Source organism: Tursiops truncatus, chromosome 7 (genome assembly GCF_011762595.2).
Source record: "Tursiops truncatus isolate mTurTru1 chromosome 7, mTurTru1.mat.Y, whole genome shotgun sequence".
Taxonomy (NCBI): Eukaryota; Metazoa; Chordata; class Mammalia; order Artiodactyla; family Delphinidae; genus Tursiops; species Tursiops truncatus.
The window spans coordinates 58,533,125-58,549,103 of record NC_047040.1 but is presented as its reverse complement, the minus strand read 5'-3'; the positions used below and the strand labels follow the sequence as shown (position 1 = coordinate 58,549,103).

The 15,979-nt window shown below is 35.4% G+C and overlaps 1 protein-coding gene across 2 annotated transcripts in view; it reads right to left on the bottom strand.

Annotated features, from left to right (window-relative positions):
- The window catches only part of OLA1 (Obg like ATPase 1), a 167,668-nt gene that overhangs the window by 49,724 nt on the left and 101,965 nt on the right, over positions 1-15,979 (bottom strand). For both annotated transcript variants that reach the window (XM_033860010.2, XM_019922566.2), the window contains one exon: positions 15,690-15,865. In XM_033860010.2, coding sequence (XP_033715901.1) covers positions 15,690-15,865 — 176 coding nt within the window. The remainder of the gene's footprint in view (positions 1-15,689; positions 15,866-15,979) is intronic.

The window sequence follows — 15,979 nt, the reverse complement described above, 5'->3', positions numbered from 1 at the left end:
TGTAAAGATCAAAAGAGATAATGCATATAAGGTGTTTAGCATAGTTCTTGGCACAGAGTAAGCTCTCGATAAATATGAGTTTTGTCATTGTTTTTATGATTGTTGAAAGATTAAATACTAGTGATCTACAAAATGCCAATATAGTCTCTTGAGTACTCCTTTAAAGCACACATCTTCTCCAACTGGAATAATTGTTTATTAGTCCTTTTCCTCAAATTTCTGACAGTTACCAACAATACTGGCTCTCAGTGAAATCTCAATTCAGGCTTCTATCCTTAACATTCTATAAGGACTAGCTTTTGCTGAACAACTACCTTTAAACTCCAAAAAAACTTAATCCAAACTCACCTTGAATACTTTGCTCTTCTGCCGTGACTCTTATTGATGATAGCCTCACATTTAACCTTTAGAAATGCTCTATGTTCTTGATATATTTTATTACTGTTGTTGTTAACAGCAGCTATAATGTATTTAGACTCAGAGAGGATGTATGATTTGCCTAAATTCCTATTGCCAGTAAGGGGCAGAGCTGAGATTCAAATTCAGGTCTAAGTGACTTGGAAATTCACGCTCTGTCCAATCACCCTGGCCTGTCTTCCTTACTGCCTTTCTAATTACTCCTGTTTAGCCTAGGCATTCCCAAGGCTGTTATTCAAAGTCCTCATTCTCTTTCCAAGGTCATCAGGAAAATTCTATATTCTTTCTATGTGGGTAAAATATCTGATTGTCAATCCATGAACCACAAAAATAATATTTTCTTTGCAAACACTAACATAACCTCGTTATGTTATATAACCCATATAGACTTTCTAAGACTACTTGACTTCTCTATTTTGGTATTTTCTAGTTCCCACAGCAGAAATTATTAATCCATGATCCATAAATGGATTTCAGGAGTTTCCTAATACCCTGAAATTGTATGTAAAGTTCTATGTTTATGTGCATTTGAGGGATAATGGCACATATCTTCCAAATGCTTTTAAAAAGGATTCACGATCCAAAAATCCAAGAACCATGGTTATGTGACTCCATGGCAATACCCAAATGCTCCAATGACAGCCAATTTAAGTATATGTTCTAGGTTCATGGACTCCCATACTTGAGGTCCAGAAACACTGACCTAAAACCTGGTTCAGCCAGACTCTGCACTCAAAATTCATCTATTCTTATCAAAACCGTGCAGATAAAAATTCTAGCCACTATAATGTTTATCTAACACAATTACAGTTAAAATCATAACAGGGTTGTTGGAAAACATTACAAATTAAATATATCATTATCCTAAAAGAATGAATTACTTGAGACTTAAATATGTTTAGAGAGAAAAATATGTAGCTTGCTTTACTATATAAATAAATCATAAAGCTGCTACAGTAATTGGAACAGTGTGATACTAGCACAAGAAGAGAGGTATAGATTAGAAGCAACCTAAAAACCCATAAACTGGAGATTTGTTAATAAATTATGGGACATCCATACAACAGAACAGTTTTTATCCATTAAGACAAGACATATCTGTATATATATTTGCATAGGAAAATGTCCAAGATACATTGCTAAGTAAAAAAAGCAGGTTCAAAACAATGGAAAAAAGTTAAGAATATGGATTTTGTTGTCAAACAGATTTGGGCTCAAGCCCTGGCTCTATCACTTTGTAGCTGTGTAACTTTGGGGCAGCTACTTAACCTAAGTTTGCCTCTGTAAAATTGGGATAGTAACTCCAATTCAATATACGGTGATTGTGAGGATTAAATGAGAAAATACATGTAAAGTAATTGCCACAGTTCCAGGTACACAGTAAATATTCCATAGATATTAAGTATTATTATTTATGGCAGAATGCACAACGTGATTCCATTTGTGGTTCTGAAACTATATATAATACATATAAATAAATGTACTCATAAAATGAAACTGGATAGATGCCTTAACAAATTGGTAGCAATAGAAATCAGGAAGATTGGATCCCAGAGAGACTTTCCCTTTCTGCCTTCTTTTTTAAAAATATAATGCTGTTTTATTTATTTTTAACCAATAAATATCATCTTTAAGATAGGAAAAAAAATAAAGGTATATTCACAGGGTGAGGGGGAAGGGAGGACTTCATCTATCCTCTGCCCACCATCTGCAATCCTAAAATTTGGTGGCTAACTGGATAGGCTTGGCAGTTTCTCACTCTTACTCTGCAATAATGATAGCTTCCAAGCCTGGTACTTCTCTCTAGACAAACCCACTACCCTAATACCTGAAGTTAACACTCAGATGAGCTGACCTATACTGGTTGGGTGGCTTTAACACACACAGCCAACAATGCACTCAGACCAAAAGAATGGCGGGCAAGGCCTCCAGCTCAAAATAGTCTGGTTAGAAGTCCACTAATACAGCTTCCACCTGCTCCAACCAAATACCCCCTTTAAACAACCCAAATAGAGGAAAATCCTAACTACACTTTCACTCATGAAACAGACCTCCATTGCATTCTAAGTTGAAATTAAACATCTGCCTGAATCAGAATATTAAGCATTTGTTTCTCTACTAGATGAATGCTGCTGTTTATGGAGACCAGAGTAGCGATCACTGACTACCATCTTTCTACATACTTCAGTGACTAAAAATTCCAGAAAAGAGTCAGGCAACACAGAAGCAAACTAAGACACTGGCAGCAATGCTCTGATGGCTGAGCGAGTATGTGTGGGAGGGTGGGAGGGAAATGTCCTCTAAGAATTAAAATGATCGGTTAATTCTAGCAATCACCTGTTAGAATGTATGTTGGCAGTTGTTGGTTTTCAGTTATGTGATTCACTGAAGTAAACAGTGGAAACTTAAAACAGCAATGTTCCTAGCCCATCGGCTATAAAGTGGCAACCGGGATGGACACCCATTTATTTCTGAGGTATAGATCTCAGCGGAGGATTTGACTATTACTAAGAAGAAGGCAACTGTCCCTATGATTTCTATAAATAAGTCTGAATGGATTTCACCATGTTCAAGGAAGGACAAAGGGAAGAGGAAAAGCCCACAAATCTGATTTTAATAAAAAGGCTACTGAATAAGGAGAGTCATAAAGGAAGAGGAAAATGATCATACACACACACACACACCACTCTCTCAATGAATTATTTGGCATACTTGGTAGAATGCAAAAAGAACGCCTATGAAACAAGAGCATGAGGCCATAAATAGAGAACAGAGTGAGGTTAGGAAAAAATGGATGAGATGTCAAGAGAGTTGATGAACTAAGACAGATTTTTAAGGAAGCAAAATCAAAGCCGGAAAATAAAAATCCAAATTGGAGATTCACCTGATATGGCAGAATATAATCAGTGGTTTGAAGGTCAAACTTGAAAAGGGGTTATACTGAAGTATAGCATATACTCAGTGTAACATACATAAGTGTACAGCTTGATGAAGTATCACAGAATCAACATATGCATGTAACTACCACCTGATCAACACACAGAATATTACCAGTAATGCAGTCACAATGTGCCACTCCCCTCCAGAGATAAGCACTATCCTGGCTTTTTTACACTACAAATTAGCCTGTTATGGAAATTTATGGAAATAGATTCATAAAATACGTATTGTTGTGTCCAGCTTCTTTCATTCAACATCGTTCGTGAAATTCATCCACGTTGTTAGATATAGTCGTAGTGTGTTCTTTCTTTGCCATGTAATATTCCACTGTAGGAATATACCTCAATTTGCCTATTCTACTATTGGTAGACACTGAGGTTGTTTATACTTTAAAACTATTACAAATAAAGCTTCTATAAACAGTCTTATACATGTACTTCAGTAAGTTTATGTATGCATTTCTCTTGAGTATATACCTAAGACTGGAATTGCGCCAGTCTCAGGTCACATATTTACTCAAACTTCATATACACTGCTGGTCAGTTTTCAAAAGCAGATGTACTAATTTACACTCCCATCAACACTATCTGAGAATTCCATTTGCTTCACATTTCCTCCAACACTCAGTACTGTCAGTTTTCTTAATGGTAAGTGTGTAGTATCTCATAGTTTGAATTTGCATTTCCCTAATGATTACTGGGGGATTTCATCTCTTATGAAGTACTTGTTCAAGTCTTTTGCCTATTTTTCTATCGGGCTGCCTTTTTCTTATTTATAGTTCTTTGCATATTCTGTAGACAAGTTCTTTATTAGATACTGCAAATATGTTCTTTCACTCTGTGAAAGATGATTGCTGATTTTAATTCCATAGTGGTCAGATAACATATTCTTTATGATTTCAATCATTTGAAATTTGTTCATTTGCTATATGGCTAATAATATGGAAAATTTTGGTAAATGTTAAATTGGTACTTGATAAGAACATACATTTGTGGTTGTTAGGTGCAGTATTCTATATGTCAACTGGGTCACACTCCTTAATCACATCGTTTAAGTTTTATATATTCTTACTAAAATTTTGTCTGCTTGTTCTATCAATTACTAAAAGAAGTATTAAAATATTCTATCATGACTGTAGATTTGGGTCTTTTTAAAAAAACTTTTTAGTTCTATCAGTTTTTGCTTTATATATTTTGAAGTTATGTTATTAGGTATATACAAACTTAAAATTATTTTATCTTCCTGGTAGATTGAACATTTAGCATTATGAAATACTTCCTTATAACTCCTTCAAAGTCTATTTTGATATTATTACAATACAGTGGCTTTTTTTTTGAGAGGGGTGGTATATATTTCTCCATCCTTTACTTCCAATTTTTCCATGTCTTCATATTTAAGATGTACCTTATAAGCAGCATAGAGGTGGGTTTTAAAAATCCAATCTGACATTCTCTGTCTTAACTAATTTTTTAAAAATTTATTGAGATGAAATAAACATAAAATTAACCATTTTAAAGTAATTTAGTACTAAGCCTTCATACTGTGATGCGACCACTACCTCTATCGACTTCTAAAACATTTCAATCACTTTAAAGTAAAACCGTGTACTCATTAAGCAGTTTGCCCCCACTTTCCCCTCCCACTAGCTCCTGGCAACCACCAATCTTCAGTTCTGTCTCTATGAATTTACCTACTCTGCATATTTTACACATATGGAATCATACAATATATGTGACCTTTATGTCTGGGTTCTCTCACTTAGCATAATATTTTCAAGGTTGATCCACATCTGGCATCTGCGTTCATTTACTTTTTAAGGCTGAATAATATTCATTGTATGCATATACCACAATTTGTTTATCTACTTAACCCCTGATGGACATTTGGGCTGCTTCTATCTTCTGGCTATTGTGAATAGTGCTGCTATAAACATGCATGTACACGTATTTGTTTGAGCACCAGTTTTCAATTCTTTTGGAAATATCAATCTGGGAGTGGAACTGCTGGGTCACATGGTAATTCTATGTTTAACTCTTTGAGAAACTGCCGAACTCTTTGTCTTTTAACTGGAGTATTATATCATTTTAAATTATGTCATTATCACCCCCATTGTGCTATTATTGTCATGTATTTTATTTATTTATTTAATTTTTTTATTTTTTGCGGTACGGGAGCCTCTCACTGTTGTGGCCTCTCCCATTGCGGAGGGACGCGCAGGCTCAGCGGCCATGGCTCACGGGCCCAGCCGCTCCGCGGCATGTGGGATCTTTCCCGGACCCGTGTCCCCTGCATTGGCAGGCGGACTCCCAACCACTGTGCCACCAGGGAAGCCCTGTCATATATTTTAACTGTACCTCTATACATTAAAGTCATAAGACATTTTAATTTTGCTATGTTTTTACCTTTTATTTTGAAATAATTTCAAACTTAAAGAAAAACTACAATAATAGAGAATGTCTGTACACATATTCATTAAAGTATCATTTTGCCGTATTTGTTTTATCCTTTATCTTTATATGTATGCATATACACAAGAAAATATAGGCATATTATTACATCTGTATATTGCCAAACGTATTGCCAGAATTCAGTGATAGATTAGATATGAGAAATGATGGAAAGAGAATGTGTCAAAAACGATTAAGTTTTTGGTTTGCATAATCTAACAGACAGTGGTACAATTCACTGAGCTAAGAAACCCTGAAGAGAATCAGGTTTGAGGGAGGGAGTTTGATTTCAGATGTGCTAACTTTTGAGTTGTCTTTGAGAAACACATGAGATGTCAAGTCAGGAATTAAATATACTAGCCTGGAGTTCAGAGGACAGATGGGGTTAGAGATACAAATCTGGAAGCTATTTGTATTTAAATAGTAATTGTATCAATGGATATGGATGGCATCACATAGAAAGAGAATTGAGAGAAGAGATGACAGCCTAAGACTCAACTTTAAGTAATGCCAATATTTAATAGCAAAAGGTATTAAGAAGATGAGCCTGCAAAAGAAACTGAGAAGTTGCTAGAGAAGTAGGAGGGAAACCAGGAGAATGTGGTCATGGAATCCAAGGGAAGAGTAGTTCAGGCAATGATACAACAGTGTCCAATACTACTGACAAAACAAGATGACTGAAAATGTTCCTTGGATTTAACAATGCAAAAGCCACTAATGACCCTGGTGAAACCTGTTTGAGTTTAATGAGCAGATAAACCAGATAGATAGAACTGAGTTATTAGGAGGTAGAAAAAATAACTCTTTCAAGAGGTTTTAAAGAAGGAGAATAGAGAAAATATGGTAATTGAAGGATGAGAAGTGTGGTATTCAGTAAGAAGTGTTTTTTAAGATTAAAAAAGACATCTTTAAATAGTTGATGCAAACGGTCTAGTTTGAGAGGGACGAGTTGTATATACAAGAAAGAAGGAACTACTGGTGAATGAAATACAACTTTGTGAATACACTAAAAACCACTGAATTATATATATGAAAAGGATGAACTTAATGCTATGTTAATTTACCTCAATAAAATCACTTAAAAGCAACAAAGGGAAAAAAAACAAGGGATGACTAATAGTGTAAGATTTCTAGAAAGTTAGTAAGTGATAAGATTCAAAGAATTGGAATAACTAGCCATAGATAAGAGGAATGAACAGTAGGCTTTAGTTTTGGCTAGTGGAAAATTAGAGAGAAAATGAGGGAATTCCTATGTCTGATGGCTTTTATTCTGATCTTTGAAATAGGAGGCAAGGTTGTCTGCTAAGGGTAGGGATGGATGAAAGTGGGGAATGGACATAAATAAGAGGTTTGAGGAGAGTAGGGAAGCAGTTGCAGCAGAGAGCAGGGGAGCAACTAGGAAAGCTGGATATAGCTGAGGACCCACTTGAGGTTGCTAATAATGAGTTTATGGGGATACTAACATGTCGTATTTTTAATTTTCTCCATCTGTGTTCCATTGGCGACAGGCAAGGAGAAAGTGGACAGATAGAAATATCCAGGAAAGTATGCCTATAGCATATGCACCAAAACATCAGCTGTTATATGAATTTATTCCCCTCAGCGTATATATAAATTGATATACTACTAAAGTAGTTTGGTCTCAAATGAGCCTAATCCTTGTGAGCCTTGCCCCAAACACAATACATTCTTTGTGTTATCATGCTAGTCTTAAACAGCTTTGCACTTCCTAATTGCTGTCTTCAAATAAATAATACTGAGAACTGAGGACCTATAAGCCAGATACAGAAAGACAAAAATTGTATAGTTCCACTTTCATTAGGTACCTAGAATAGGCAAATCCATAGAGAAAGGAAGTAGAATAGATGTTACCGGGGCTGGAAGGAGGAGGAAATGGTGTGTTATTATTTAAAGGATACAGTTTCAGTCTGGGATGGTGAAAAAGTTCCAGAAATGGATAGTGGTGATGATCGTACAACATTGTGAATGTACTTAATGCCACTGAATTGTACACTTAAAATGATTAAAGTGGTAAATTTTATTTTATGTATAGTTTTCCACAATAAAATGTTTTTTTTAAAGAGTAAGAAGCTTCTGCTTTAGGCTATGTCTCAAAGGATGACTAGGAAACAGGACTGAAGGGGCAGCAAAAGGGTAGAGTTGTAGTTAATGAGCTCATGTGAAAGCAAAATGTTTAGTTCACTGTTAGGAGAGCTGAGAAAGTATAAGTCAGGCAAAGTCGGGTCACAAAGAAATTTGTAAGCCTTGGACTTTATGTTGGCAGTATCTTACAGGAAGATGGTGAGGTATCTTAATCAAGGGAATAACATAGTGAGATCTGCAGTTTCTAATTGTGGAGAACAAAAGCAAGAATGGAGGTAAAGAAATCAGTTTAAGCATAAATGAGGCCCAAACTAAAGAAGTTTTTAAAATAAGGAGGAAGGAAGAGATACAAGGAATATTCAGGAGATAAAATCAACAGGACGGGATATAAATTGTACACGAGAAAGAGGAGTCAAAGATACTGATACTCAGTTCAAACAATTTGGGTCCACTGAGTTGCGAGACCACGAGAACAGAGAGGATATGGGGAGAAAGGTGAATGAATGCAATTCAGTATTTTTAGTATCTTGTTCTTTTAGAAACGATCTTTGTAAGTCATGTAAGACTAGTTCTGGAAAGATACATAAGAATCTAAAGAGGAGAAAAGGGTAAATGAGAAGACAGAAGTGGGTAGGAGAATTATGTTTTTACAGTATACTCTTTTTGAATCTTTTGATTTTAGTGAAAAACACGTTACATATTTAAACATTTTTAATGTTTTTTAAGTTATGTACAAAATCAACTTTAAAAACTGCCATAAGAATAATGAGAAGAAATCTGCTAATAGCCATATGTTTGGTGGATGTTAATTATTTCATTCAGAGACTGAGAGGAAAAAAAGATCCATTAATTACAATTCCTGGTTGCCTTATTTAGTTGTTTAATTAAGTAACTATTAGTTCTATAAATATTTTTTAAGTATGAATATTTCCAAATACTTATGAATACAAAATAAAATTTTTCTTAAAGCTTTCTACCTTCATTTTCCAAATTTTGTTTTTCCAAATACAATGTATACACACTTTAAAATCAACCTTGAACTTGATGCCTTGTTATGGCTTAAAGTGTTCTCCAAAAAGACAGGCTGAAGTCCTAATCCCTCAGTAGGACCTTAGCTGGGAATTAGCTAAAGATGCCTATCTGGAGTAGGGTGGGCCCTTAATCCCTTATAAGAAGAGTGATAGTATCCTTATAAGAAGAGTGAAATTTGGACAGAGGAAAGGTGGCCATGAGAAGATGGAGGCAGAGATTGGAATTATGCTGCCATACACCAAGGAATGCCTGGGGCTACCAGGAGCTGAAGGCGCAAGAAACGATTCTCCCCTAGAGGCTTCAGAGGGAGCACAGCCCTGCCAACACCTTGATTTCAGACTTCTAGCCTCCAGAACTGTGAAAGAATACATTTCTATTATTTTAAGCCATCTAGTTTGTGATACTTGTTATGGCAGCCCTAGGAAACTAGTACACCTAGCTAACAACACCAATAGTAAATGTTTATCCCACTCTTCCCTTCTTTAGTGCCTCCGTTTTAACACAACACCAAGACCCACTTTATAAAAGGTATCTTTATGACAGAATACATGAACATTGTAGTCAGGAAGATTCTGTTTTAGCATTAAAAAGTTGTCTCATGTTTTATGCTAGAGTATATCTAATTCACGTTTTTCCTGCTTATTTACATAAAAATACATAACAACCAAATCTAGAAAATGGAAACTTCATAGGAAGAGAGGCTTGAGTGTTAAATTTCTGAAAGATTACCCAGAAAATAAAGACACATTTGAACAAGTATTAAGGAATAATTAGTAAATACCTAGTGACCAAAATACCTATTTTTCTTATAACTTCCAAGTAGCTTTTATAGCCTAGGATCTACATCCAATTAAAGTCCCTGATTCTGTTAGTCAAGATTACAAACATAAACTGAAGAAAAGAAGACAATCACATTTTATACCTTTAGACCATTCGTTAGAGAATACAAGAAAATGTTAAAAACAGACAACTCCCCTACGAGAACTAGTTAGTACCAGAATCACATAGATACCCTCTTTGTATTAGGAAAACTAAAGATAAATCAGAAACAGGGAATATAAAACACCACCAAATTAAACTTGTGATACTAAAGAACCACCAAAACTAAATAGAATGATTAGGATACAAAGTTTAGATGCACATTGGATGAAGAAATGTTGGCAGAGACTGTTTGGTGCCCTGCCCCCATGCCCTTTGCCCTCACAGATCCGGTACATGCTGAATGGCTTCTTACTCTAAGCATCTGCAACTGCCTAAGCACCATGCCCAGACCACACAGGCATCAGGCGCCAGGCAGGTAGTTAACACTCCGAGGAGCAGCCCACAATCAATGACTGATGGAAATTAGTTAATAATTAATTACCCCAGCTTCCTCATCCTTCCAGTAGAAAAACTACAAGACACTTTCTACACTGTTTTCTAGAGATCCCTGGAAGGGCTGATCCCCTTCTGCTCAGGGTTTTCCGCCTGCTCATATACATAACTTTGTATTGGTTTCCTTCCCTTCCTGGTCTTAATTCCCCACTCCCTGATGTGTGCCTCCTGAGTTAACTCCCAAGAAAACTACCTGCACTCCAATTCTTGCTTCAAGGTCTACTTCTGAGGAGACACAACCAAAATTTAGATTAAAAGGCAAAGAGTTTGAGATATGACTCAAAATGGCTTTGTAACTCAAACTGTCACAGTGTTAAGAAAACACATAAGGAGCTTCTTCTTAATCTTCATAAATTACATTGCCTATCCCAATTTTCACGTTAGTGAAGATGAAATTGATCCTAAAGCCTATGACTTCTCATGTATGCATCTATTCCAGTTTCACATCTCCTACCACATTCCTTTTCCAATCTCAGATAGAAACTTCAAAACCCTTTCTCTAGTGCAAAGCTAAAATTATAGTTTGATGAATATAGGTCAGAAACAGCTAAGGACAATATATATGCATTTACCTCTTTATTTGGAGGCCACCTAAAGGAAATAATTTCCTTAGACCTTTTTATTTCCTTAAAAAAATTAATAACACATTGCTATGAAAAAAAGTCAAGTAACAGAGAGGTATAGAGGGTAAATAGTCAAAGTGCCCACCCCAATCACTCACTCTCTCACAGCCACTAGTCCCTTTCCAAACACTTTACCGTTAAAAACCTTTTTTAGTTTCCAAATGTTTACTGTTAAAACATAACAATTGAGCATATTTCCATACCTCTTTGGATGCACTTATAAAAATACAGCTATCATTTTTTACATAAACCGGATTATACTATAAATGTTGTTGTTTGTAACTTACTTTTTTTTAAGGCAAAAGTAGTTATAATGTAAAAATATTCACTAATAAATAAACTACTTAAAATAACTCATCCTAAAATGTCTTTCCCTGCTTAACATTGGTCGTTCTCCCCATGAACTGTCAGATTGTTATATTATGATATCAAGCAAACTGTTGGTAAAATTGTATCGAGGAGACCTCCATTTTCACTACTAATGAACTAAGTGATTCAGAGTAACTGTGCCTATAAAGACAACAATAAAGCAGGCCTAAATAGAGAAAAATATTATCTTCTTAATAGTACCAAGGACCTAAAAAGGTAGTGAGGCATTACTAGACCAAGAAAAGGGTAGGGGAAGGCCTAAGACTCTTCTACCCTGGGGTGGAGGGTAGAGGGCTGGCGGCTGCTCTAAAGCAGTGATCCTCAAACTTTGTGTAGCGTGCATAACAGGAGAGCCTGTTAAAACACACCCCCAGAGATTCTGATTTAGTAGATCTGTAGCTTGCATTTCTAAGAAGCTCCCAGGTGATGGTGATGCTGCTGGTGTGAGGACCACACTTTTAATTGTGCCTGATCTAGACTAGAGACTGGGACAGCAGGGGATGAGGAAAGTATAAAAATGATGTAAGGAACACACATAAGACCATAGAATCCATGGGATATTAACTCCTCATTCCATCTTCCCTTCTCACCTTCACCTCAGCAGGTTTGGGATCCCACTGCTGCTCTTGGCCACTTTTACCTAGACTCATCTGCCGATCCTCAGGAAAGAGCTAAGACGCCAAAGCTCTTTGATTTATGACAGAGGAGGCACCTCACTGGAGTAGGGAAAGGACAGTCTTTTTTATTTTTTTTTTGGCTGCGTTGGGTCTTTGTCGCTGCGCACGGGCTTTCTCTAGTTGTGGCGAGCAGGGGCTACTCTTTGTTGCAGTGTACGGGCTTCTCATTGCGGTGGCTTCTCTTGTTGCAGAGCATGGGCTCTAGGTGTGCAGGCTTCAACAGTTGTGGTGTGCGGGCTCAGTAATTGTGGCTTGTGGGCTCTAGAGCGTAGGCTCAGTAGTTGTGGTGCACAGGCTTAGTTGCTCCGTGGCACGTGGGATCTTCCCAGACCAGGGCTCGAACCCGCGTCCCCTGCATTGACGGGCGGATTCTTAACCGCTGTGCCACCAGGGAAGCCCAGGACAGTCTTTTTTTTAAGTGGTGCTGGACCAACAGGTTTTCCATATGGGGGAAAAAAGTCCAATTGGATGCCTGCCTTAAACTACTTACAAAAAATAATTTCCAGGTGGGTTAGTGAGCTAAGTGTGAAAGATAAAACAATAATGCTTTTAGAATACAAGAGATTATCTTGATGACCTTAAGGTAGGAAAGTTTCTTAAACAAGACAGGAAAACACTAACTTTAAAATTAACACCTGTTCATCAAAAGATACTATTAAAAAGATTAAAAATAAAAGCCACAGAATTGGAGAACATATTTGCAATCCATTCAAAGCAAATGACTAATATCCAAAATATATAAGTAACTTTCACAAATTATTGAGAAAAAGACACTGATCCAATAGAAAATGAGCAAAATAATTAGAACAAGCACTTCACAAAAGAGGAAATCCTAAAGGGCCAATCAATACTTAAAAAGGTCTCCAATCTTACATAACTAGAGAACTGCAAATGAGAACCATAACCAAATACCATTACACAGCTATCAAACTGCAAAAATGAAAAAGTCTGATAATACCAAGTACTGACAACAGGATAAACTCTCACAGACTAGGAAAACAGTGTTATCTAGTAAAGTCGAAGATATACATATACTACTGACTTCTATAATAAATATAAGACTTTATCCTTACATGCATCAGGATGTAAAAGAATGTTCACAGCTGCATTGCTCATGATTATAAAAAACTTTGAGGGAAAATTCAAATGCCCACTGACAGTAGAACAGATCTTAAAATTATGGTATTTTTTTTCAATGAAATATTTTACATTAAGAAAAACAAATGAATTAAAGATAAATGCAACATAAATGAACCGTACAAAATAATGCTGAATGAAAATGCTCATATAAATAGATACAACATGATACCATTTATATAAAGTCTGCACTTTATATACCATTTATATAAAGTTTGCACTCAGGAAAATAATTCATATCATTGCAGGTGGCACATACACCGATAAGGATATTATTATAAATTTCAGGATTATGGTTAGCTGTGGGAAGACAGAAAGTTTTAAGACTGGTAAGTGATGGAGATACTTTGGGGTGCTAAACAATATTCTATTTCTTGACCTGCAAGTAGGTTTTACTCCCATTTGTATCACAGCTATTTGTTAAACTATACATATGAGGTTAATGCTTTACAATTTTTAAAAGCATAAAAAAAAAAAACCCCAACATATTGGCCCTGTAGTTGGACTAATATGGTTGAAAAACTTGATCTACAATTTACTAAGTATGAAATCTTGAGCAATTCACAAAACCTCTTGAAACTTGGCCTTCCTCAGTTTTAACATGGAGATAATAATATATACCTTGCATGTTGTGAGATTTAAATAACATATATAAAAAGTGCCCAACAGTGCTTGGCTCAATAAATAGAAATATAAGATGTTCCTACACTGAAGGATTCTGTATTGTAAAGATGTTAATTCTTTCCAAATTGCGTTATAGACCCAACCAGAATCCTATTTTTGCTAACAACAAACTGAAAAAAAATTTCTAAAAAGCCATCTGTTTTACCACACTTACCAGTATTGGCTTTGCTACAAGATAATCTATAGCATGAATTCACAATAGGGGTAATATTACTCCCAGAGGGGCAAAAATTGGTTCTTGGGGGTGAAAAAAAACTTCGTTATTAAAATGTTTTGTGGCCCTCCAAAGCTCAAGTCTATCCAACAAATTCTTACTTGTTAGTATTTAATTTCTCTCATTAGGGAGAAATTTAATTAATTGAAATTTAATTCAATTTTTTTCCTTAGGGACAGTGATAATTTAAAAAAAAAGGTTGAGAAACATGAATCTATAATTTATTCTGAAGCAGCTGAATCTAATATTAGGAAAGAAAATGATGAAATAATCACAGTTTGGGGAAATAAGGAGTAATAACACTCAGCATTCTAGTTTTCTTTGAGAAGAAAGGCCAGGAAATGGTAGCCCAAGAATTTCAGAAGAACGTGATGCCTCTTTTCCCCATTTAAGTAAAAGTAAGATCGACAAATTTATTTTGAAGACAGTTAATGCTTCTGAAATATATATGGATGTCAGTAAGTTTCAATTAACTAAAGGATGACTGCATAAGGCTTTACTCTAATCAGAAACCATGCTGTTTGGGGCAAAGGAATTGCCTTCAATCCCAACATCTGTCTCAGGACGTTTTCCCCCTTTACAGAAAGGGATATCTTTCATACCCACATGTGAAATCCCCTTTTCCATCCTAAATCTTGTACAATTTCCTCAGACAAATCGCTCTCCCTTCTCCATTCTATTTGAACAGGGAAAAAGTGAAGTAACTATGATGTTAAGAAAAGTAAAATGACTTGGGCTCACTCCAGACTCTCAAGGAAATCAGTAGCACAATACAGGTCTCCCTGTTCCAAGACCAGGCACTTTCGACCATAATTTATTGGTAGTGTGACTGTTTAGAGGTTGATTCTGTAATTGATTTCTTCCTATTAGAGTTCCCTAATCAAAGGTATGTTTTCCAAACTTATTAAAAATAAATGAGAAAGCAAAAAGATAATCAGTTTCCAAAAATGAGAAGATAAAAAATAAACATATTAAAAACACATGAAAAGTTAAAAAGAAAAGAAATCTCTTCCTATAACAAAAAAACATAAAAATCAAGAACAGTTTGTGGAAGATGTTAATTAATGAGAAAATATATAATTAAGGCTGCTTTTTTAAGGTAAAAGACAATTTGATGATACTTAAACTAAAAGCTTCAAAACAGATTTTGAAACATTTCCTACAATATTACTAATAATTATTCACTACAATGTGATAGAAAACACATTTGAATATTAAAGACAATGACATGTGTTTTCACACCATAAAAGATTAAAATTATCTGTCTACTTTAACAGTGCATTCATTCGGTCAATCACTGTGGAAGACCAATTCCTTATGTAAATCACTTCTTCCAAATCCACAAAACTCATATTCAGTCCTTTATCTAAATCCAGTAAGTTTTCATCATAAAACCCCACATCTCCAACACCAAAACTTGAGGATATACATAGTAACCATAAAATACTCAATATTACTGCTATATATGGTCTCCTAAGAACACCTTAAACAGCCTGTCACCACAATCCTTCGCTGCCAAGAGAAAACAAGGTTTCTCAACAATTTTTTAACAGAAATGATCCTTGAATCCTAAAATTCCATAACAATATTAGTTATTGTATGTGCTTTATTTTAAAAATTTAATCAAGGAAAATGAACTCAAATATCTAAAGAAGCTGTAGATTTTACTTACATATTCAGGTTTTAGTTTTTTATCTCCTCCTCTCACAGCCACTTTTTCTAGTTTATCTATAACAGGCCCAATCATTTCCTCATCTTTAAGCTGAAGCTCTTCATGTATAATTTCTATATCTCGAATAGGATCTACACTTCCTTCAACATGCGTGATATCATCATCTTCAAAAGCACCTAAAATAAATTAAAGGGAAGCAATTCAATAAACAAATAACACAGAAGTTCATTATTAGAGTGAGCCAAGATTCCTAGAAGGTTAACAATTTATTCAAGTTATTCTGAATTCTT